Genomic DNA, 25,808 nt, shown 5'->3' with positions numbered 1-25,808 from the left:
GGTGCTGAATTCTCTTAGCTTTTGCTTGTCTGTGAAGGTTTTAGTCTCTCCATTGAATCTGAGTGAGATCCTTGCTGGGTAGAGTATTCTTGGTTGTAGGTTTTTCCCTTTCATCACTTTATATATGTCCTGTGACTCCCTTCTGGCTTGCAGGGTTTCTGCTGAAAGATCAGCTGTTAACCTTATGGGGATTCCCTTGTATGTTATTTGTTGCTTCTCCCTTGCTGCTTTTAATATTTTTTCTTTGTATTGAATTTTTGATAGTTTGATTAATATTTGTCTTGGTGTGCTTCTCCATGGATTTATCCTGTATGGGACTCTCTGCACTTCCTGGACTTGACTATTTCCTTTCCCATATTAGGGAATTTTTCAACTATAATCTCTTCAAATATTTTCTCAGACCCTTTCTTTTTCTCTTCTTCTGGGACCCCTATAATTCAAATGTTGGTGTGTTTAATGTTGTCCCAGAGGTCCCTGAGACTGTCCTCAGTTCTTTTCATTGTTTTTTCTTTATTCTGCTCTGCGGTAGTTACTTCCACTATTTTATCTTCCAGGTCACTTATCCGTTCTTCTGCCTCAGTTATTCTGCTATTGATTCCTTCTTGAGAATTTTTAATTTCATTTATTGTGTTGTTCACCATTGTTCGTTTGCTCTTTAGTTCTTCTAGGTCCTTGTTAAACGTTTCTTGTATTTTCTCCATTCTATTTCCAAGACTTTGGATCATCTTTACTATCATTCTTTTTCAGGTAGACTGCCTATTTCCTCTGCATTTGTTAGGTCTGGTGGGTTTTTGTCTTGCTCCTTCATCTGCTGTGTGTTTCTCTGTCTTCTCATTTTGCCTAACTTACTGTGTTTGGGGTCTCCTTTTCACAGGCTGCAGGCTGCAGCTTTGTAGTTCCCGTTGTTTTTGGTGTCTGCCCCCAGTGGGTAAGGTTGGTTCAGTGGGTTGTGTAGGCTTCCTGGTGGAGGGGACTGGTGCCTGTGTTCTGGTGGATGAGGATCGTCTTTCTGGTGGGCAGGAACGTGTCCAGTGGTGTGTTTTGGGGTGTCTGTGACATTATCATGATTTTAGGCAGCCTCTCTGCTAATGGGTGGGGTTGTATTCCTGTCTTGCTAGTTGTTTGGCATAGGGTGTCCAACACTGTAGCTTGCTGGTCATTGAGTGGAGCTGGGTCTTAGCACTGAGATGGAGATCTCTGGGAGAGTTTTCACCATTTGACATTACGTGGAGCCGGGAGGTTTCTGGTGGACCAGTGTCCTGAACTCGGCTCTCCCATCTCAGAGGCACAGGCCTGACACCTGGCCAGAGCACCAAGACCCTGTCAGCCACATGGCCAGGTACGTGGGGAGTTCCTTGCCTTTTGGGAAGTCTGAGGTCTCCTGCCAGCATTCAGTAGGTGTTCTGTAGGAGTTGTTCCACATGTAGATGTATTTCTCATGTATTTGTGGGGAGGAGGGTGATCTCCACATCCTACTCCTCTGCCATCTTGAAGGTCTTCGGGCCCTTTTCTTTGATTTTTAAGTCAAAGAAACAGAGCTGTCTTCACATTTTCTCAGGGACCCATAGTTTACTTACTGGATCCCACTCACATCACCCACCTGAAACCACTTTCACCCTTCTAAAATTTTCTGCCCTTCCTGCTACTTTTAAAAAATATACAATATGTATGTATGTGTACATATATTTTTTCTTGGTTATAAAGTAATTCTTGTCCATTATAGAAAATTCACAAAATATAGGAAAATATGAAGAAAATTAAAATAGGTATCACCCAGAGATAACTACTGTTTACATTTGGTGTGTGTCCTTCTAGTCCTGATGCTTTCTTGAGCAGTCTTTTATCCTGCAGCCTCTTTTCTTATCTGACTATTCTTACTTTCTTAAAGTAACTGAGAATTGAGAGCTGGAATAGAAACTCAACAGTGCCAGGGAAGAAATGAACCAAATGCATGCTCTTTAGCCTGTAATAGGCTGTGAGTATTTCTGGAGGACAGCTTGGTTTTCCTCCTCCTGTTATAATGGCTTATGACATGTGATAACATGCTTCAATCATCATTTCCTGATTCTCATTCTGAAGACGTTTTATTTAACAAATAATGAACAGTTCAAAGTCTAAGCAATACTGACTAGAAAGCACTATAAATACTCTGGACTGTAAGGTGATCGAGTATCACAGTATCACACAGCACTTCTCTGCAATGCCTTATAATAATCATTATGAGGTGATCATTAACATCAAATCATACCAGTCTAAATCATTTGAATTATTAGATCTTACCTCAGGAATCCAGAGCCCACAAGCACCCCAGCAATGCAGAGCAGGGCCACCATGCTGTTGACCACATTTGGGTTTTGGACCACACCAAGTAGCACAAGAGTTAGAAATTCACCAATTAAGTGGGGGGCCAAGATAGCAGCAGAGAAATATCCAAATCTGGCAGCCTCAGGGTATAAGGCCAGAGTCCTAGAAAAACATAAGGTCTTTAGTTCCTCTCCAAGGGTTATCATTTAAGAAAAATTCCACACTTGACTTCTGTGGATAAATCCATGGTGGTTAAGTGGGTGGGGAGAGTCTGCAGGACAGGCCCAACTCCCCTTTGAAAGGCCTTTTCGGAACAGGGCCAATATTTGAGGCCATTTAGTCCCTCAAATTGTTTCTGTTGGCCCCAAGTCAATGGAGCCACCTTTTCCTTTTTACAGCCCCTCAGCTCTCACAAAAAAATACTAATACTCAGAGGATGGTCACAACCAACTGCAGTAAGTAGGGCTGAACTGTCCAGACTTCTCCATAAGCAACACATTCTGCCTGGCTGGCACTGCTCCCACCCTAGCTAGCCTACTACCCTAATGCTAAGGACTCACCCAACCTGCTTCTCAGCCCCTCCTTCCCTGAACCTCATCCTTGTTACATGGGGTTACTGCCAGCGTGAAAACCCTTCACTGCTTTCATCCTCCAACGGATTAGCCCTCCCCAGGCCTGTTCCATTCCATTCTTGTCTTGTATTCTACCAACCTCTTCCACTGATTTGACCTTCATGTTCTTGTAAACAAGCTACTCTATATCCATGCCCCTTAACCTCTTACATTCCTTTCACCAAATAACATTTCCCTGGTGATAGCACGTCCTCAACAACCCTTAGACATGGCTACTCTTTCTTCCATTTGTAGAGTAAGAGGAGTTGGCATGTCTTACACTCACCCCTCCCTACCACTCTTCAAGGCCATCTGCCTTTCCCCCTATACAAATCAGGAAGTTGGCTTCTACTACTAATTCTCTGCCTCAAGGCAGTCCTCTGTGACTTTTAAGACATTCTCTCACCTTTGATGATTTTGTAGCTTTTAGACCAGGGTCAGTTTTGCACTCCTGTCCACCATCATTATCCTCAAGGTTTTTAACCTTGATAATCCATCAACACCAGTGCCTCCTAATTAGGTAACCTGATCAATTCCAGTGGCTCCACCCACCTAATCTTGATGACTCACTATGTCTTGGATTTAAATGTTACTTGTTACTCTAAACTGTTCCACGTCCAAGATTTCACATTCTGAAAATGCCCCTTCTGATCATGGCCTCCTCCCGTCTCCCATTTCCCCAAAGCCCTCAATGCCTCAGATCCTCATCCCTTCTGCTATTCTTTGCCTTACCAATTCCCCACCTGGGGACCTTGCTCTCTTAATTAAGCTGTGCTAATTGGATCCATTCTGCCACTTTGCCTCAGCTGATTCCTGGACCCCTAATTCTTCCTCATTGCTTATTGGGTTCCAATGTCATGTCCCATCATGGCTAATAAAAGCTTCTACTTTAAACTACGCTCTCTTCCCAGGGAATTTCAAACTCTCTCCCCAGTGCTCAGCAGATGGATTTACCTCCCATTTTGTGAATTTCTATCTTTATCTTCCCTACTTTGCATCTCCTCTCTTTCTCCCTGTCTCTATCTCTTACCTCATCTTTGCCAAGCTTTATCCTGTCTACTTGCATCCTTGGTACTATGTTAATCTGATTTTCCTATTTCTGCCTTGGTCTAATCTGGAAACTTGATCTGCGAATTACCCAAGTTTTCTGTAGTTTCATCTACTCTCAATCTAATGGTTTTCCCTAATGGTCTTACTTACCGTATTGTAAAATAACCACTCCTTGAGTCTGGTAACCTTTTAAGCAACTGCCCCCTCTTCATCCTCCCCTGTACCACCAAGCTTCTCAAACAGCACCTGCTTCTCCCATCTCACTCCTTGTTCCCTGGTAAACCTGACTGGCACCCCCACCACTCTACTGAACCTCTTTTATGGAAGAGCACCAGTGACCTCCTAAACCTATGCCTCACCTCCTTGAACCTCTGCAGTACTGAACGGGTTCACTACACCTTCGTGAAACTCCCTCCTTTCTTGCCTTCTCTGACGCTGCCCGATCCTGCTTCTCTTTCCACCACTCTAACCACCTCTCTGCCTCTCTCACCGGATTGCTTCCCTCTTCCCACCCTCTGAATGTGCCTCTTAAGATATCACCCTCAGACCGCTTCCTCCCTGACATTCTCGCCTACAGAATCCATTCCCAGGCCTCTCCTCTCACTCCTCTTGCCTTTTCTTTCTACACCAACCTATTGTGCCTCAGATTGACCTCAGATTGACATCTCCTGTTGGGTGTCCTGTAGCATCCCAGATGCAACATATTCAAAACCAAATCCATTCTCTTTCCTCGCAAACTTGATAAGGATACTGTCCCCTTCCCATCCTCCCAGGCTGAAAACTCAGGCATCATCCATAACTCTCTTTATCCCCCAGCAAATCCATTCCATTTCTAAGTCCGTTCGATTCTACTTTCCCAGCATCTCAAAGTGAAAGCCCCTTTCTGTTGCCACTGCTGCTCTCTTCACCAGAGCCTCTGCCTTTCCCAGACTGTTACCAAGCCTCCTCACTGGGCTGTTCAGCCTCTCTGCCCTAACTCTCCAGTCTGAGACGAAAGTGATGCCAGCCTCACCCCCCAGAGTCCAACACAGATGGGTCACTCCCTGGGGATCAAAATCCTCTACTATGTACCGGTATCTAATCCTCTTCAGCCCCTTAGCCTGGCATTCAGCACCTCACCTATCAGGCTCCAAGGCTGTCAGTCATATTTTCCATTATTCCTTCCAATCCTCCTTTCCCCACAGCACAACTGAACTTTTTCTCTGGAAAGGTCTTGTGTGTTTTTGCTTCTGAACCTATGCTCCTTCTCTTTCTTCCCCTGAAATGCCCTTGCTCCTTTTCCATCTATTCAAATGTTGCTCATCTCTCAAGTTCTCCTTTATAAAGCCTCCAAGAGTCCCTCTCCCCATCCAGCCAAATGGACCCTTGGTCTCCTTTGTAATTCACTGTGATAATGACTGTGAGATGGGGAAGAGACATTCCCCATCTGTGCCTCAGCTTCCTCGTCTTCAAACAAGGATAATTAATAATGCCACCTTTACAGAATGGTGCCAAGGATTACATGAATTGATATATTTAAACATTTTAGTGCCTGACATAAAAGCAAGTGCTCATGTGTGTCAGCCATCATTGTTATATTCCTCAGCACCGTGTTTGTGCTTCTTTATAATATTAATCTTACACTTCCTTGAATTAAAGTCATCTGGAGATTTATGTCCACAATCCATCATCTGAAATACTTTAGGGCCAGATGTGTTTTGGAATGTAGCAATGTACAGATTTGGGAAAGACTTCGTTCACACTGTGTAGACCATACTTGCTGCAGTGGGGTCTGGGACTCCGCCTGTAACATATCTACTAAACAGGAATGTTGCTGTGGGAAAAGTACAATGAACCTCACGTTGGTTCAGATCGGATTTTGCTACTGAGTGAGTTCAAGTCTGACGTGCTGCTAAGAGTCAGAAAACACTCCGGCTTTCAGGGCCGTCTCAGTTCAGAACAAGCTTGAGGGCAGCCCCTTCAGTTTACTCCCCTTTAAATCCGCAGCTGCACCTGGCACTGTGCCTGGCACCTAGTAGGCATTCAACAAACTTTTCTATCATTGAATCAAAGTATTTGCTACATTGCTAACAGCTGTGCTGCCACCACTAGAAATGATTATGCTTTTGTCAAAGAGTTGTGACAATACTGAACCTAGTTTAAAACCGCCCTGTTTTCTAAAATCGTACAGAACTCTTTCTCATGGGCAGTTTTACAAATATCGTATGGTCTTCAAAATCAGTGCTTTGCGAATTTTAAAGTGCATATAAATCACCTGGGGGATCATGTAAAATGTGGAATCCAATTCAGCAGGGCTGGGCATGAGATTTTGCAGGTTAAACAAGCCCCAAGGTAACACTGACACCGTGCTTCGTGGGCCACATTGAGGAGCAAGGTTCTAAATTAACAAGGTTCTCAATTTCCAACCAACCTTGGCTTACTCAAAAATGGTCACTTAAAAAAAAAATCTGCTCCTGGATCATTTAGCCTAAACTAGACGGGCCTGTGGTTTATTTACATCACAGATCAGAGATTCAGCATGTCCCTGAGTGTCAGAGGATAAGGAGGCTTCATCAAGGCCAGGAAGGAGGGCCACGTGGTCCCTGCCATCGCCCTTGGTTGCGAGAGTCCGCCCTCTTGCTAACCAGAGCAAGCAGCTTTGCCTCTGTCACTCCCCAGGGTGACAACAACATCTAAGAGTCTGCACAATAAGACCTCCTAACTCTTCATCTTGGAGCTCAAACCAGGCCCTCACTTATCTTCTACTTGTATTTCACTTGATCCATAATAATTATTCACATCGCATACTATGGGGTCTTTATACTGGTTATGGGTAGAAGCACCTACACATGAATCCAGTGCCCTGAAGAAAGACAGTGTCTCCAGAACCGCCTGAAGTCCTCTCTTGGAACGACAAGCTGGGCACCTTTCACTACTGGAATCACAGAATGCCGGATGATTCCCCCCATCGTTTCTTAAGGGAAAGCCAGAGGGATTAGGGAAGATACACCTCCCTATGACAACAAATCAACAAATAACTCTACACATTTTCAGATTTGCATCTGTAAAAAGTTCTATGAAATAAAAAGCACTGTCTACAAACCATCAATCAAAACCCAGCATCAGGGATGCTTCATGGTTCTCCAAAGCTCTCTTCCCATAGTCACTCTTGATTCCTCCACCCCCCCGTCACCCCAGCCCAACCACGATGCCCCAGGTCGGTCAAATGAAACCTCAGGCAGCGTTGCCGCTCCAGCTCACAGCAGCCTGGGAGCCACGCTGAGCTGGGTGGACAGCCTCGCTGCCTCTGCACCTGGTCCCAGCTACTCCAGAGCCCTCCCCTCAGGCCAGGCCCCGCAGCGAATGCGGGACACGTTATTCCCTGGTGCGTGTAGTCTTGAGGGTCTGCTCTCAGGTCCCGTGTGGCCCACAGTGGGGGTTCCTCTCTTTGTCCTGAAGGACAGGACACTGTACTGGACATTGGTGGGCAAAGACAGACCCTCCAGAGCAGGGAGCTGTTTACCCTGGGGCTCTCCCTCCACAGGTCCCACTGGCCATCTGGGACCCCACCATCTGGGAAGCATGGCCCGGGAAAACTGAAGGCCTCTGGACACCCTCTTCCTTACCAGTAGCACACGCTGCAGAAGATCATGGTGGCAATGACACTGAAGGGGAGCACGTGCAGCACGTAGGCTAGCAGCATCTGCCGCTTCTGGTACAGGCCATCCTCGCTCTCCTGATCGCTGACGGCTCGCAACACAGGAACTGGGCATGGGAGGCAGGTTGCAGAACAGCCGGTCACCACACAGCTGGAGGAGGTGGGGTGCTAGCCCAGGCTGAACTTGAGATCTATCAGCACTGGATGGTGAGGACCAGCTGGGGCCCCCTAGTCATGGAGAAAAGGAACCTGACATCCATAGAACTATAAATACCCCCACCCCAGAAATCCACACTCTACCTGAATTACAGTAGGATTACAAAAGCTGTCACAGGGCTTCCCTGGTGGCGCAGTGGTTGAGAGTCCGCCTGCCGATGCAGGGGACGCGGGTTCGTGCCCCGGTCCGGGAAGATCCCACATGCCGCGGAGCTGCTGGACCCGTGAGCCATGGCTGCTAAGCCTGTGCGTCCGGAGCCTGTGCTCCGCAACGGGAGAGGCCACAGCAGTGGGAGGCCCGCGTACCGCAAAAAAAAAAAAAACTGTCACAATTCATTTCCGTCTCTCTAAAGTGGGGGGGGAGGGGTGTCACCAATTCAAGAACACACATGCAAAAGGGACACAAATGAGTGACGTGAGGCACTCTGTCCTCTTTTCTTGCAGGGTGTTGGCACAGAACATCAGGCAACTAGGTATTGCTTCTGGACTCCCACTGAGTTTGAAAACCAGGTGTTGGCTGTCCTAAAATAGACTCCAAAAAGAACATTAACAGTGCAAAGTTGGCCAGGCATCCGGGCCCCCATGGGCTGTGCCTCCTAATGGATAAGAGAAGATACCAGGGCTGATCTTCTAAAAACCCTGCCCAAACCCTGCTGCATCGTCTCCTCATAACTTCATGCTTCCCTGGATCCTCAGAGACGCTCAGGGAGATCCACTTGGTGAGCTGATTCCCACTAAGGTGTTACTAATTCACGAGTTACCTTGTCCCAGAGAGAGAACCTGGAGGGGGCCAGGTTGAGCTCAGAGAAATACCCCTATAATGGTGGAGTCTTGCAAGGTGTCGGCTGGAGAAAGGAGATATTCAGGGAGAGAGAAGCTCCCCCGACCCCGGGGGCCCACCTCCTGGGCAGGGCACTCACACAAGTTCACAGCTTTGAGCATGCCTGTATACGGGATGGCACCCACAAACTGGTACAGGAGACCCACACGGTCCTGGATGGCACCCTTTAGCATGTCGTTCTGGACCCGTAGAAGGAAGAAAACGATGAACAAACCCACGACCAGATTCTGAGTGAGACGCATAGTCACCGCCAGCTTATTTCTCATTAAGTTTCTCGTCACTCTCCTGAAAGCCAAACAACCTCGTTTTAATTGCTTTATTTTAATGGGTGGATGTCTACCTATCTAAAATGGGGTGAAGCTCTTACCTCAAGAGAGCACACAGTTTAGAAGGGGCTCCAGGAGAATCTTTGGTTTTGAAAGGAATCACTGGTAATGTTTTCAGGTGTTTTGTTCGCTCAATATCCTCCAAGGTTTTACGACACATTGCTGATTCTTTGCAGGCAGATTCAATCATCTGGACTCTCTTGTAGGTTTCTATTTCCCGTTCTTTGTTTTGGGTATCCACTGATGTCAGGTCCACTGAAATTTTTTTTCCCACAAAAAAATGACCCATGTGTTTTTAAATGCACATATATACACAGTGACTAATAATATATGTTCCATCATTGATTTAGGAGTGCTAACCATAATACCTCATCTCATCAAAATAATACCTGTTGTTAATCCCCACCTATAAAATCAGAATATTTTAAAGCTACCACAGCAGGGCCATGAAGATCCTGATAGGCCTGTGTGGGAGAATTCAGAAGTTCAGCTAATTTTTCTCTGACAAAGTAGAAGTGCACCATTTCAAGAGAGATCCCCGGGACTCTCCTTGTGGCACAATGGTTATGAATCCACCTGCCAGTGCAGGGGACACGGGTTCAAGGCCTAGGCCAGGAAGATCCCACATGCCGCAGAGCAACTAAGCCCGTGTGCCACAACTACTGAGCCCGCATGCCACAACTACTGAAGCCCATGTGCCTAGAGCCTTGCTCCACAACAAGAGAAGCCACCGCAATGAGAAGCCCACGCACCGCAACTAGGGAAAGCCCGCGCACAGCAACTAAGACCCAACGCAGCCAAAAATAAATAAATAAATTTTTTTTTAAAGTGAAGAGTAGTGGTAAAATGTTAAAAAAAAAAAAAAAAGAGATCCCCCACCTCATTCTGATAGGTCATCTATGGCAAGTCAATTGGCTCAGCCAAATTAATTTTTTGAAGAGTAAAAACACCAAAACAAAAGAAGAAATAAAACCCACTTGTGTTGGTGTCATCTAGGCAGAAATCTGAGATGATAAAGTTTAAAAAACATATATGATGGGGACTGTAAAAGAAAAACGTACCATAAAAATCAAAAGGGTTTGAATGTTCGGGACAAGGGTAACTGCAGCCACTGAAGAAATCAAGCATTTCCACCGGTGTCCCACAGAAAACCAGCTCTCCGCAGCTCAGAATGGCAATTTTATCAAAGAGCTGATTGAACGACAGACAGTGTTAGTGTCTGTCCTTTTCCATCCTTATGGAAAAGAAGTCTCAAGTAGTCAGTCCTTTGACTGTCTCAGCCATACATCAGTACTCTTACTGTGGCCATCAGAACCTCTCAAAATGCATCCCTCTTCCTTCCAGCCTGGGTTGCCACTGTGGGTCTTGCTGCCTCCCAGCCTGCACCCAGCATCATGTCTAGGATAGAGGACAGCTCATGGAACTGGCAGAGGACCTATAGGTTTGAGGCCCCGCCATGCCCCGGAATGAGTGACCCTGGACCGAAAAAATTTTTTCAAATCTCAGATCCTCATCTATAAAAGGCAAATAATAGCTCCCTAAAAGGATCCTAGGAGATTAAGGTGAGATTTTTGGGGAAGGAAATCTATATGATTTGGTGGAAAAACACAGACTTGAAAGCCAACTGGAATATGAATGCCAATTCCAGCTTTTTATTAACTGTGATATTGGCTCAATTTTGGATCATTTCTAAGTCTCACTCTTCCCCTCTGTAAAGTGAAAATGCTGGTACCCACCTCATAGGGTTGTTGTGTGGATTAAAAGAGCTAGTGTATAGAAGGTATTTGGTACATGATAGGTGCTAAAAGAACTGAGTTTCCATCCTTGGCCCTTCCCATCAGGATTGCTCTGGTTTAAGTACTAATCTCTACTCCGAGATCCCCAGCCTGGCACACCTATACCCACCCTGGATGGGCTGAGCTGGAACAACAGACATCCCCCTCACCTGGAAGAGCTCGGAGCGGGGCTGGTGGATAGTAAGGGTCACGATGCAGCCCCCGCGAGCCAGCTCTGCTATGAGGACAACGATCTGATTTGCAGTCACGCAGTCCAGGCCTGTGGTTGGCTCATCAAAAAGCATGACCTCTGCGGCAAAGGAAGGTCAGACATCTGAGTCACTGCTGAGCCTGGCCTCTGTGCTCTAGCCTCAGAAATTTGAACAGTTCCTTGTTGAGCTGTCTTATCCCATCCAAACAGTGTGCAGTGAGCAGTACTTTAGCCTGAGCCCAGGAGAAAGCACCTGCCCTGGAAGGGCCCAACTCCCAGCTCCAGAGCACATCCCAGCCTGAATCCTTGAAGGGACAAGGCAGCAACCACGTCAGGCCTCTCGTGTGGCACTATAGACTGTTTGGGCTCCATCCAGGGGACCCTAACAGGGAACGAGGGCTGGCAGGCTGGCACCCAGGTATTTCTAAAAGGCTGAGAGGAGGCTGGTTAAAAAGGCAAAATCTCACAACATGGATAGACCTAGAGATTATCACAGTAAGAGAAGTAAGTCCAACAGAGAAAGACAAGTATGATATCACTTATATGTGGAATCTAAAATATGACATAAATGAACTTATCTACGAAACAGACTCACAGACATAGAGAACAGACTCGTGGTTGTCAAGGGAGAGGGGGAGTAGGGGAGGGTGGATCGGGAATTTGGGATTAGCAGATGCAAACTATTATACATAGGATGGATAAACAACAAGGTCCTACTGTATAGCACAGGGAACCATATTCAGTATCCTGTGATAAACCATAATGGAAAAGAATATGAAAAACAATGTGTATATATGTGTGTGTGTGTGTGTGTGTGTGTATAACTGAATCACTTTGCTGTATAGCAGAAATTAACACAACATTGTAAATCAACTATACTTGAATAAATTTTTTAAAAAGACATGATGTCACTTCATGTCTAGCACTTTCCAACACCAACTGCGTCTTTGCACTGCAGAAAACTCTGACCTGTGAAACAAAGTCCGAGATGGGACAGGCATTTGGATTCTTTAGAGGGTTTAACTGTAGCTTATTTCTACCCAAAAGGTACAGGGTACTTTTTGTAGCCTGTTCTTAAGAACATCCCTCTTATTTGTTCTGAAGAGCAGGCAGTCTTGGTCTACCCCAATGTGAAGAAAGTATCCAAATGTATCATGTCCTCTTCCAAGTGTACGTAAGTGGCAAGGTTTCCCCAGACAGTGGGGAGAATGAAGCCAGGCAGGAGAGGCAGGTGACTGGCTACCCCATCTTGATAGCCCCTCCTTCCAATATATATACTTTCTCATGTATCACTTAAAATCCTATTTTAATTCCTGCCGTTTCATAAATACTTCTAGTCACAGCAGAACTCACTGGCTTTCCAGAGTAGACACGGTGGTGCTGCTCTAGTAAGAAGTAAGGAGGGACAGGGCATTCATGGAAGACCCTAACTGAACATTTAACACAGACGCAGTGCTTCCAAGTCCAACAGCTCTTTTGTACCTGGGTGATGGAATCGCATCAGGAACTACTTAGATTTCCAAAGAAACTGGGTCCCCAGTTTGAGAAACCTCAGTGACTTCAGTTCCCAACCAACCAAGCCCTTTCCAAATGAAGACTGAGAAGAAAGGGCTGAAAATGTCTGCAGACACATGGAAGATGACAGGCAGCAGCCAGTAGCAGTTCTGGGTCCCACTTACTGGGATCCTGGAGGAGCTGGGCTGCGATGGAGACCCGGTGCCTCTCACCATGGGAAATTCCCCCAAAGTTGTAGTTGCCAATCAGTCGATCTGCCACGTGGCTCAGACTCAGCTCTGCCATGACTGCCTCCACCTGTAAGAGATACAATGTCCAGGAAGGCTGGTCACTGCTGGGCTGTGTCCCAATTCATGGGCTGAGGATGGCAGGGGAGAGGCAACACACTTCCCTTGAGTGCTTGGGCCACTTCCAGACTCACCACATCCTAGGGAAAGCACGCCTATTACAAGAGAATCCAATTTGGTTTAAATCACAATATATGTATCAGATTAAAATAAATAATATTGACATGAATTTTTTTTCAGAAGTCCTTACAGCAACAAAAAACTGTTTCAACTTGCTTCAGGGAAAGTCAACAGGAAACTATGCAGATTTTGTTGGACTCCTGTTTCCAGATGCTACAGTCAGTCCAGCCCATAGAGAAACCCCCCCTAAGGCATAGTTACGATATAGCTTATTTTTTTAGTCTCTGGTTTTTGAAACTTTATTATAATAAATGTTTTACATGTAAAAAAAATCAATTTGTTTTGAACTAAACCTGGCTTCCCCTATGTAACCCAAATAAGTCCTGGAGTCCCATGTGGCCCAATCTCACTGTGGTTTTGCATCAAATATAATCCAGCTATCAAAAGTAATTAAAAATAAAGCCAATCTTTATTGGAATCTCTTTAAGGACTTTAAAAGGAACCCAGTGAAAAAAAAAAAAAAAAAAAAAAAAGGAACCCAGTGTATAACTTACAGACACACTTTTAAAAAGTTCCTTTTCCCCAATTCTCCTCACTCTGCTTATCTTATACCCTTCAGCTCCCTGAAATCCTCTGCTTACTACTCAACTCCCCAAAACAATCATCACTAAAAAAAAATTCATTACTGACTCTCTAATCAAGAAGGTTGGCCTTTTCCCTCCCTCTCCCTCTTTCCTTCCTTAGCTTATCTCCCCACCAGAGACCCTTTCAAAAATCTCTATTTCTGGTCCTCCCCTGACTGAGTACCCCTATCTGCATTAGGCCCTGGGGAAAGCAGAGAGAAAGAGACTGGGAATACTTATATATATGATAATGAGTTTTGTTCCCATACATCTCTAATGAGATTGCGTTTCTTTTATAATGAAAAGAAGAGGACTTCCCTGGTGGTGCAATGGTTAAGAATCCGCCTGCCAATGCAGGGGACACGGGTTCGAGCCCTGGTCCGGGAAGATCCCACATGCCGCGGAGCAACTAAGCCCGTGCGCTACAACTGCTGAGCCTGTGCTCTAGAGCCCGCGAGCCACAACTACTGAGCCTGCGAGCCACAACTACTGAAGCCCGTGCACCTAGAGCCCGTGCTCCACAAGAGAAGCCACCACAATGAGAAGCCCGCGCACCGCAACAAAGAGTAGCCCCCGCTCACCGCAACTAGAGAAAGCCCACGTGCAGCAACGAAGACCCAATGCAGCCAAAAATAAATAAATAAAATTTTTTTAAATACCCTATTAAAAAATAACAACAACAGCAAACTAAACTGGAGTAAAGGAGGGGATGATTTATGGAACAAAGTTCCAGAGGAGACAGGGAGTGGGATCAATAGATGATGCTTTGACCAAAAAAAAGGGATACACCTGAAATAGATACAAAGGAATAAGGAGGAGGTTAGAAATGCATATGTAAACCAGTATGATTGTCTCTTCTTGCCATCAGAGTGGAAGGATTCTGGAACTGAGCTTCACTTGACATGGCAAGGTTTATGTGTTCACCAGTCAGGGTAGATTCCCGAGTGTCCCTTCCATCTGCTCTGCAACAGCAAGAAAGGAGTAAAGCTTGCCCCTCCTGGCTCAGAAGCAATGGACAGGGGAGACATTTACTTCATCTGTTTCAGATGTCTCTGGCTAGAAGCCTCTCCCACGTTTTGCAAACACTGCTGGGAATAGAATTCACAGAGTCTTGGAAGGGACCACTGGGATCATCAATCCTCTCCATGCTGTGTGATTTCACATAAACTGATTCATTCCTCACATCAGCTCCAGGAGAGATGCATTATTACTCTATCTATTATAGAACAGAAAACAGATCCTCAGACAGGTTCATAGATTACCCAAGGTCACACCATTAGCAAACGGCAGAGCTGGGACTGAGAGTAAACTGTGTGGGTTCTCGAGTGGTCCAAGAAGCACAAGGGCGGACAAAGCCTGCCACATCAATCGTGGCTTTATGTTCAGGTTCGCAGAGGACAAAAGCAGATCTGATGCACGCTCTGTTATCACAGGCACTTCCATCTCCCTAAACTACTTTGTCGGGACTTTACATCCGGTGGACTGGATTTGCTCAGAAAGTACTCTCAAGCAGGGAGAGCTTTATGATAGGAAACTTTGCAGGACACTTAGGGGCTGCCGGTGCCAGGGAGAGGGACCATTCACAGGGGGCAAATTTGCCATCAACCAACTTCAGGTACCTTGAATTTTCTAAATATGTATGCAAATATGTGCATTTTCAGGGGAAAAGGTTCGGTGGCTTTCTCAGATTCTCTCCCTGGGGTATGGGATGTAAATGGATCACTACCTCAAAAGAATCTGCTTATGACTTCATTTCTCCAACCCAAATACCAATGAGATCCTTTCCTACCCATTTTAGACACAAAAATACTAAAGCAGGCAGACAGGAAGCCTACATAGGGGCTCACCTGTCACTCAGTCAGGGCAGCTAAGTCATGTGAAGACGCCTGTGCCTCCCCGTGGGCCAAATTCCGACCTCTGTCTTCTCAGACCACAGTGAGGCCCAGGGAGGCATGATGGAGCCAGAGCACCTGGGTCCATGTCTCAGCTCTGCCAGTCCGAGGTGTGGGATCTTGATATCCTTGGGGGTCAGTTTCTTGATCTGAAAGTTGGAGATAACGCCTCCCTCATAGAGCTGATGCCAGAATGAAATGAGATGTGTGTGAGCAAGGCCTGATGGATGCCAGCCACATACGAGAGCCCAGAGGATAAGCTGGTAGGATAGCAAGAACCTCGCAATGTCTTCTGAGCACTCTGAGGTAACCTCTAGGTAGGAACAGGGCTAGTCCTCACTCTGTGGGGCTAAGGGTCTTTCTTGAAGGTTCCTCTGGAGTGAAAGCTATGCTCCAACACGTCCAGGACTCTGAAACAGAAGAATGCCCTTTCCTGACTTGGCATGACAACAAACAAGCCTGCTGGTACTCTGGACACAGTTCAGACCTGGCTGCACTGGCCAAGCCCTGTCTGAGAGTCCAGCACCAGGGACAAAGAGGAGTAACTCGCTGGTGACAGGCTCAGAGGTGCCTGATAAAAAGGGAGTAACCTACTGCCCCTTGAGCTGAGATGGAGGATTCCCTTGGAGCCTCAATGGCATTAAAGGAAGGCTAGCTTTGGAGCCTGAAGTGCAGATGTAATTTGTGTGCCCAGGGGGAACCTTCACTGAGGCTTCAGAGTGGTGAAGCCTCTGAGGCAGATGTCACCAGTGATCTCTGGCACCTCTGAGCGCCAGTTTCCCAGAGAACTGTGCCTGCTTCGCAGGTGGCACGTCGACCTGTCCTTGGTTGTATGTTTCCAGCCCAGACAGAAACGGGGCAATGTTTCCAGGAAAGGCCCCTGTGAGTTTACTCACAGCCTCTTCCAAATCAGGTCCACTTAAAGAAACAGATTGGAACTTAGAGTTGACAATTCAATAGTTCCTCCTTCCCCAACTGAATCCAGTTTGGATGAGTCACGTTCAAGTCCCCTCAAAGAAAGTTGAGAAAAATCTCAACAGGGCTGCAGGGCAACACACAGTGAGGAAAAGAGCCATATCTGTTCAAACACAGAGCTCTCAGGACAGCGCCACCCAACAGAAATATCACGCAAGCCACATTTAGAATCTAAATATTTCAGTGGCCACATTTTAGAGAGTGGAAAGAAACAGATGAAATGAATTTTAGTGGTATAGTTTCTTTAACCCAATACAACCAAACTATTTCCATTTTGACCAACAATCAATATCTTAAAAGTTGTTAATGAGATATTTCACATTCTGTGGTTCCAGACTAAGTTCCTGAAATCTGGTGTGTATTTTACACTCACAGCACATCTCAAGTAGGTCTAGTCAGTTTCAAGCGCCCCAAAGCCACCTGTGACTAGTGGCTGCCAGCGCAGCCCTTGACTCTTAAAGGGTGAAGAGTGAAGGGGAGGAAGGGGCAAGCGGAGGGACGAAGGGGTGCAAAGCCACATAGGGGTGATCCCTTGGGTGGCCCCGGGGCGGTACCCACCTTCTTCTGGAAGAAGACCTGGGAGCCGCCGCGGATGGCCAGCAGCGCCGTGTAGCACAGCGTCTCGCGGACCGTGAGGCTGCTCAGCAGTGTCGCTCTGCAGGGGAGGGATGTGTCAGCAGCCCCCTCGCTGGCTGCGGGGCCAGCGGGCAGCCGGGCAGGGGCCGGGGACGCGCGCACCTGCAGGACGTAGGAGAAGCAGTCCTGGAACTGCTCCCTGCGCAGCGCCCGGCCGTTCACGAACACGTCCCCGAGCAGGGTACCCGTGCGCCGCAGCCTCCCGGACATGGCGTCCAGCAGGATGGTTTTCCCCGAGCCTGGGAGGCGACAAGAGAAGGTCCTGGAGGAGGCCCCGCACGAGGACTCGCGGGAACTTCCCGAGACCCTCGGTGAACCCACGGTCCAGCCCTGACTTGTTCTCTCTTTGGCCTCATGGGACAAGCTCATGGCTGGAATGAGTCCTTCCAGCTTGTCTCCTCAATGAGAGGGGACAAGCTGTTTCTCTCCTCCACGTCAGGACTAGAGGAGCTTTGTCCTCCTGTTTGTTTGTTTTTAAAGCTGCTTGAGGCTGAAAAAGAAAATACAGGATCAGAATAAAAGGAAAACCAGGGTTCTTGGAAACATTTGGATCCTGGGACATCTGAATTTGTTTCTGTGACCCCCTGGGATCCTCTGGTGGTTCCTGAATGTAGGCGACACTGCCCAGAGCCTCGCTGACTTAATCAAGTGTGGTCTGAGGCTGAACAGCATCAGCTCCACCTGAGAGCTTTTGCTAGAAATGCAGAATCTCAGGCCCCAACTCCTAACCCGGATCCTGCTTTTTACAAGATCCCTGGGTAGTTCTCATGCATGTTAGAGTTTGAGAAGCACTAGCTTAGCGAGTCCTTTGGTTAAAACCAAGTTGGCCTCGGCCTACACTGAGAGCCTTGGGCATAATAACCCAGCTGGCTGTCGCTAAGGACTTGCCCACAGAGGAGATGGGATGAACTAACTACCCTGTGCTGAGGTGACTGGAGGGTGAGGTTTCTCCTGGTTTGCTTTTTCTAGGGTTAGAGAGATCCTTCAGGGTAGGACACCAGCTGGCCCTTCCCATACACAAGCTTACATGGGCCCAGAGAGTTAATGGAGACAGGAACAGGAGTCACCAGGACTTTCCTGACCAAGGCTTTTAAGCAGTTAGAATGAGTAACAGGAAACAGGCAGGAGGTTCTGGGCTGTCTGAGAAGATGGCAATAGAATTCTACTGAGGATGTGATGACTTGTGCAAAACCAAAGAAAAGATCTTTTGTTCAAATATTTTAAAGAAACCGCTGGTTGCTCTGAGGGGTGCAAAGATGTATAAGCCAAGCTCCCGGAGCAGTGGTTTTCTTATCTAACCCATGACTGACACAGCTCAGAGTCAGCCCCACTATGTTCAGGTAGAGGTCAGCGTGGGGAAGGGAGCAGAGTTTTTGTAAAGAAACAAAATGTGACTTCACTGGGGTTGCCTTTCAAAATGTGCTCTGCAGTGTCCCAGTCATGATATTAAGCCTTGTCTGTGGTTTTTCTAACTTCTAACATAGCCTCCCTAGCCTTACATTTCTGGGATCCAATCTCAACTCTGACAGACCTTCCAAAGAGCCTGTAACCTGGATTCCAGTTCCACCACTATCTCAAAACTAGCCTCCTTCTTTGTTGCCAAATCCAGTAGATGCTTCTCTGTATGTTGTTTGACTCCCCAGCAGCAGCTGCTACTGTTGCTTGCCCTTCTCTGTAAACCTCTCTCCCTTGGCCTTGATGCCACCTCATCCTCTTGGTTTAATCCTGCTGGTCTGGCTGCTCCCTCTCAGCCTCTTGTGGGTGACCCTCAGGGTTCCTCTCATGTCACACATCCTCACTGTGCAACAGTGAGCACCAACTTGCTAGACAGCATGTGAGGGAGCCACTTTGGAAGTAGCTTCTCCAGCCCCATTCAAGCCTTCAGATGACTGCAGCCCCAGCTGACATCTGACTACCAGCTCATGAGGGACCCCAGACAGAAGCATCCAACCAAGGCACTTCCAAATTTCTGACTTGTAGAAACTCTGAGAGATTAATGATTTTTATTAAGTCACTTAGTTTGGGGATCCTTTTTTAAACATAGAAAAAGGTAACTAATATTATCCTTTTTTGAACATGTGTCAAATACCTATTAACTCATTAATGAGGGTACCAGCAGGATGACCAAAAAGGATTCATATCCTCATTCAAAAAAGGATATAAGGGACTTCCCTAGTGGCGCAGTGGTTAAGAATCCACCTGCCAATGCAGGGGACATGGGTTCAATCCCTGATCCAGGAAGATCCCACATGCCGCGGAGCAACTAAGCCCGTGTGCCACAACTACTGAGCCCACACACTGCAACTACTGAAGCCCACACGCTCTAGGGCCCGCATGCCGCAACTACTGAGCCTGCATGCCTAGAGCCTGTGCTCCACAACAAGAGAAGCCACTGCAATGAGTAGCCCGCTCACCGCAGCAAAGAGTAGCCCCCGCTTGCCGCAAGTAGAGAAAGCCCATGTGCAGCAACAAAGATCCAATGCAGGCAGAAAAAAAAAAAAAAGGATATAAGAAACTAGTATGTACAAGTAGTGGAGAAAAGAAGATTGGAATAAGTGGCAAAGTTAGATGCAAAAATGGTTAATGCCCTAGGATGTGACACCAAAGGGACGGGTAACAAAAGAAAAAGTAGAGAAACTGGACTTCATGAAAATTTTAAACTTATGTTTTTCAACCAAAGACACTATCCACAGTACAAAAAGGCAGCCCACAGAATGAGAGGAAAATATTTGCAAACCTTATATCTGATAAAGGATTAATATCCAGAATATAGAGAGAGAACTTCTAAAACTCAACAATGACAACAACAACAGAAAACAAACAAGCCAGTTCAAGACTGGTTAAAGGACTTGAATAGACATTTCTCCAAAGAAGATACACAGATGGCCAATGAGCACATGAAAAAATGTTCAAGGCTACTAATCATTAGGGAAATATACATGAAAACTACGATGAGGTACTACCTCATACCCAACAGCTACAATTAAAAAAATAGAAAATAACAAGTGTTGGTTAGGATGCGGAAAAACTGGAACCTTTGTGCACTATTGCTGGGAATATAAAATAGGATAGCCACTGTGGAAAAGAGTATAGAGGTTCTAAATAAATTAAAAATAGAATTACCATATGATCCAGCAATTCCACTTCTGGATGTATACTCCAAAGAACTGAAAACAAGGTCTTGAAGATGTTTGTACACCCTTTTTCATAGCAGCATTATTCACAATAACTAAAATGTGGAAGCAATCAAAGTGTCCATTAATGGATGAATGGATAAGCAAACTATGTCTCTACATACAATGGAATATTACTCAGCCTTAAAAATGAAGGAAATTGTGCAATATGCTGCAACATGGGTGAACAATGAGGACATTATAAGTGAAATAAGCCAGTTAAAAAAGATAAATACTGTATGATTCCATGTATATGAGGTACTTGGAGTAGTCAAAATCATAAAAGCACAAAGTGTAATGGTGGTTGCCAGGGGCTGAGAAAATGACAGAAGGGGAGTTATTATTTAATAAGAATAGTTTCGGGACTTCCTTGGCGGCACAGTGGTTAAGAATCTGCCTACCAGTGCAGGGGACACGGGTTGGATCCCTGGCCCGGGAAGATCCCACATGCCGCAGGGCAGCTGAGCCCGTGCGCCACAACTACTGAGCCTGCGCTCTAGAGCCCACAAGCTAAAACTACTGAGCCCATACACCACAACTAATGAAGCCCGTGCACTCTAGGGCCCGCATGCTGCAACTACTGAAGCCCACGCACCTACAGCCCGTGCTCCACAACAAGAGAAGCCACCGCAATGAGAAGCCCATGTGCCGCAACAAAGAGTAGCCCCCGCTCACCACAACTAGAGAAAGCCCACACGCAGCAACAAGTATCCAATGCAGCCAAAAAAAAGAACGCTTTTAGTTTTACAAGATGAAAGGCTGTGGGGATGGATGGTGGTGATGGTTGCACAACTGCGTGAATGTACTTAATACCACTGAACTGTACAGTTTAAAACGGTTAAGAAGGTACACAAAAATATACTCAAAAAAGCTTAAAGCCTTAAACACAAGACAAGACACCATAAAACTCCTAGAAGAGAACACAAGTAAAACGTTCTCTGACATAAACGCAGCAATGTTTTCTTAGGTCAGTCTCCCAAGGCAAAAGAAGTAAAAGCAAAAGTAAACAAATGGAGCCTCATCAAACTTATAAGCTTTTGCACAGCAAAGGAAACCATCAACAAAACAAAAAGACAACCTACAGACTAGGAGAGAATATTTGCAAACGATTCAACCAACAAGAGCTTAATTTCCAATATATAGGAACAGCTCATACAGCTCAATATCAAAAAAACAAACAACAATCAAAAAATGGGCAGAAGACCTAAACAGACATTTCTCCAAAGAAGACAAACAGATGGCCAACAGGCACATGAAAAGATGCTCAACACGGCTGATTTTTAGAGAAATGCAAATCAGAACTACAATGAGGTATTGCCTCACGCCAGTCAGAATAGCCATCATTAAAAAGCCTACAAATAACAAATGCTGCAGAGGGTGCGGAGAAAGGAAACCCTCCGACACTGCTGATGGGAATGTAAATTGGTGCAACCACTATGGAAAACAGTATGGAGGTTCCTTAAAAAACTAAAAATAGACAACCTAAGTGTCCATCAACAGATGAATGGATAAAGATGTGATATATATATATAATATAAATATAAAAATACACACACACACACACACACACACACACACACACGACATAATGGAATATTACTCAGCCATAAAACAGAGTGAAATAATGCCATTTGCAGCAACATGGATGGACCTAGAGACTATCATACTAAGTGAAGTAGGACAGAGAAAGACAAAAATCACACGATATCACATATGTGGAATCTAAAAGATGACACAAGTGAACTTATTTACAAAACAGAAACAGACTCACAGACATAGAAACAAACTTATGGTTTCCAAAGGGGAAAGGGGAAAGGGGGCAGGGAGAGGGATAAATTAGGAGCTTGGGATTAACAGATACACACCACTATATATAAAATAAACAACAAGGGGACTTCCCTGGTGGTCCAGTGGTTAAGACTCCACGCTTCCACTGCAGGGGGTACAGGGTCGAACCCTGATCGGCTAACTAAGACTCCGCATGCCTCATGGTGTGGCCAAAAAAAATAATAAAGTAGATAAAATAAACAACAAGGACCTACTGTATAGCACAGGGAACTATATTCAGTATCTTATAATAACCTATAATGAAAAAGAATCTGAAAAAGAACATATATATAACTGAATCACTTTGCTGTACACTTGAAACACATTATAAATAAACTATACTTCAATAAAAAATAAAAATAAATTAAATAGTTAAGATGGCAAATTTTACATTATGTATATTTTACCTCAATTAAAAAAAAAAAGGAAAAAAGGGTTAACACCCTACAGGGCCATAAAACTGTGACCTTTGGGTTTATCCTCTCTAAATGGACAGAAATCACCTGTAACTAAATAGTCTTCTGCAAGGGAGAATGCAGCCTAGAGTCTAGGTCCTAAATGATCAAAAATAATGAGTCAAATAAAGTTACCTTCCCCTGGAGTGTTGGTTGACTGTAGGCAGGCTTGCGCTATGCAGACCATTCTCTAGTGAGACTTTGAACACCTAACTCATCTTTTGCCTCACTAGTAAAGACTTGATAAACAATACTGCTTTAGATGAGACACCAATGAAATCATGTTATTTTCTGAAAAACTAAGAGTAATTCATACAATTAATTCATTTGCTTAATCATTTATTCAGCAAATACTTATTAAGCACCAACGATGTGGCCAGCCCTCTCCTAACTGTTGAGGATACAGCAGGAAAAAAAAAAAAAGACCAAGCTCCCCTCAGGGAACTTGCAGTCTTACCTTGAATTCATGTTCAGTATAAAAGGATGGACAGTCATAAAAGCATGATAAGGTATCATCAGACACCAGCCCATGAGCCCCTAGAACAGGGGGCTCCACCCACTGTTCTGCTGAGATGTACATGAAGATGTACATTGGCCTGTGGGACACACTTCTGAGAAGTGGGTTCAATTCCTCGTTGTGCTGCATGCCACCCTTTTTTATCCTACACAAGGAAGGAAACAAGTGACACATTATTATAGGAATAACTCAGCTTTTCTTTTTAAAGAAGTATAATTATCAAAAGGAAAATCAGGATGACCCTGGATGTTATGGTATATGCATACAATTAGAAATGGTTTAAAAATTGTAAAAAGAAAATAAAAGGAGGGACTTCCCTGGCTGTCCAGTGGTTAGGACTGCCAAGGGCCCAGGTTCAATCCCTGATCAGGGAACTAAGATCCCGCAAGCCACGTGGCGTAGCCAAAATAGGGGAAAAAAAAAAAAAAGGAAATCTCAGGGAAGTGTAACCATTCTTGCCAGTGGATTCCTTTTCATTTCGTCTTCACAACACTACTGTTACCATCCAGCTGTCCCCCCACTGCAGCAGGGGAGTGGCTGTGGATTTAACTCCCCAGGTCGAAAGAGGCTAACCATGCTTAACTTTTATCACAGACTTATACTGCTCACCTCTATTAAAGAGAGCAATGCAAGTGAAGACTGGCAGGAAGTGGCAACAATTTGCAAGCAAGAACTCCATCAAGAGGCTCCTGGAAAGCCAATGTGTCCGAATCTTTCAACCTTAAAATATGCAGGATAACCTAGTGTAGTGGACCCTGTGATGTGCCACACAGATTCCCTCTTCAGGGCCAACGCACCCATCCCCCCATAGCTGTGCATCCACAGCTGTGACCTTCACAGGGCATTGCCCCAGCCTCAAGGGGCTGCCTCCCCGGAGGCTCCACCCTCCCCAGCAATGACTTGCTGATGCAGGGAAACAGGAGGGGAAGAATGAGGTGGGGAAAGGCACATAGATAGCCTCAGTGGAATCTGTGATATTTAACTCCTTTAAAAAAACAAAAAAGGATCTTAAGTAAATACGGTATAATGTTAAGATTTGATAAAGCAGAGGTTAAGACACGAACATTCCTTATTTACTCTCTATCTTGCCTGTGTGTTTGAAACACATCATAATTTTTAAAAGACCAATGAATATGGGGGATAAATGGGCATCTTTGTGCTTATTTAATTCCTTTTCCCATCTCCAGGCAGGAAAATTGTGTTTACTGAGCACCCCTATATGCCAGGCACTGTGTTAGGTGCTTTCCAAACTGAAATATGAATTAACTTACATGTTCGGCAGGACTTCGTTTTTTTCAAGGATCTTCCCAAAGATTACACGTTAGCACCAGGTTCTATTCACAGTCACACAGGTCATCAGATTTCATTCTAATATCAGACCTGTGGCCTCCTTGGTACAATGTGAACCTGTTTGCTCAATGTGGTGTTCAAATCAAGCCACAGGCTCTTTCGAGTCCTCGTGGAGGATTTAGGGGACCCCCCCAGCTTACCTGAGCTCCCCAAGATGCACATGATCTGCCCACTCTCGACGTACAAGGAGACATCCTTGAGGAGCTGCCTGGTCCACTTCTGTCGGCGAGACGCGATGTCCCACCAGGGCCCCACGCAGTGGCTTTAAAGGAAACCCCGTGAGGGAAAGGCAGCATGGGGCTCTGGAAGGGTCCAGGCCCTTGTCCCCCAGCACCGATCCCAGCTCTGCCCAGCCTGAGTTGTCTCTGGACAGGCTCCTAAGTGTGTTTTAGCCTCAGTGTCCTCCTCTGTAGACCCTGGCAGGTAGTGACAGAAGATCATCTCTATAAAGCACCTGTCCAGCAGCTGCTCTGAATACCAGCTCTCTCTGGCTGGCTGGCATATGGCAAACAGGACACTGTTAATTCCTTCGGTTGACCCTGCGTTCCTTCACCCGGTTTCATTACACCTCATGCTCCCAGCACCCCCATTCCCCAAGCGCTCGCCATCCAAATAGGGAAGGCCATCGACAAGGGAGACACGGGGGGAAGGGGCATAAAGCAGGGAAAGGGGGCAGAGCACAGCTGCTGCGTCTGTCATTTGTCATAGCTTCCAGTCCTGCTGTGGGCAGAGGGGCCGTTCACCATGGCCCCTCACTTCCCTCTGGCAGCCCTTCCCCTCTCCTCTCTCCACCTCCATCCACTAGAGAAGGAGCCCAAGCCTCCATGCATGCCCCCCCTTAGTGAGGAAAGCCAGCAGAGGGCAGGCAGGCCCACTCACCTCAGGCCATGCCTGTCCCTGACCACAGCTCAAAGCTCCCAGCAGATGAAAGAGGCACTGGCCTTACCTGACACTGTAGGAGGCATGGAGAATGCCCAGGTTGTGTCGAGGCTTAGAAGCAGCTGCAGGAACCTCCTCTAGGGAGCATTGAGAGCTTCTGTTTACCTGGAGTTCCGAGGACCCCGCAGGGGTCAAAAAGTGGAGTTCACTCATGGCCAACGGGCCGCAGAGACAGGGGAATTTTCTCGCCTGACCCTCCCTGGGGCGGCCTCAGCCGAGGAGCCAGAGACAGACAGTCCCGCCTGCCCCTCACCTGGCCCTGGAGCCCCTCCTCAGGCCTTCCCAGTGGTGGGCCTGGGGTTTGGCCGTGGATGCCATTATCTGATGTACCTTTAGCCAGAGTGTGTCTGCGTGTTATCTCGGCAGCGGGCAGAGCACACAGCCCGTGTTTGTGGCAGGGCTGACCAGAGAGGAATGCTGGGAGCCAGACCAGAGGTTGCCTAGCTCTGGGAGACAGAGAACGTTGGCCCTGGCCGGCAGTGGTTAAGTCCAAAGGAAGCTGCAGAGACAGGCGCAGACACCACTGGG

General features: G+C 46.2%; 1 protein-coding gene across 1 annotated transcript in view; it reads right to left on the bottom strand.

Annotated features, from left to right (window-relative positions):
* The window catches only part of ABCG5 (ATP binding cassette subfamily G member 5), a 43,057-nt gene extending 17,624 nt beyond the window's left edge, over positions 1 to 25,433 (bottom strand). The window contains 11 exon segments of the mRNA XM_065890829.1: positions 2,281 to 2,466; positions 7,571 to 7,709; positions 8,739 to 8,944; positions 9,027 to 9,240; positions 10,047 to 10,176; positions 10,931 to 11,070; positions 12,651 to 12,783; positions 16,942 to 17,036; positions 17,118 to 17,258; positions 24,482 to 24,603; positions 25,288 to 25,433. Coding sequence (XP_065746901.1) covers positions 2,281 to 2,466; positions 7,571 to 7,709; positions 8,739 to 8,944; positions 9,027 to 9,240; positions 10,047 to 10,176; positions 10,931 to 11,070; positions 12,651 to 12,783; positions 16,942 to 17,036; positions 17,118 to 17,258; positions 24,482 to 24,603; positions 25,288 to 25,433 — 1,652 coding nt within the window.
* Between the last annotated feature and the right edge of the window lie 375 nt (positions 25,434 to 25,808).

This window comes from Phocoena phocoena, chromosome 14, assembly GCF_963924675.1.
Source record: "Phocoena phocoena chromosome 14, mPhoPho1.1, whole genome shotgun sequence".
NCBI classification, from domain to species: Eukaryota; Metazoa; Chordata; class Mammalia; order Artiodactyla; family Phocoenidae; genus Phocoena; species Phocoena phocoena.
The sequence above is the reverse complement of the archived record's forward strand: the minus strand, read 5'-3'. Positions and strand labels throughout refer to the sequence as shown.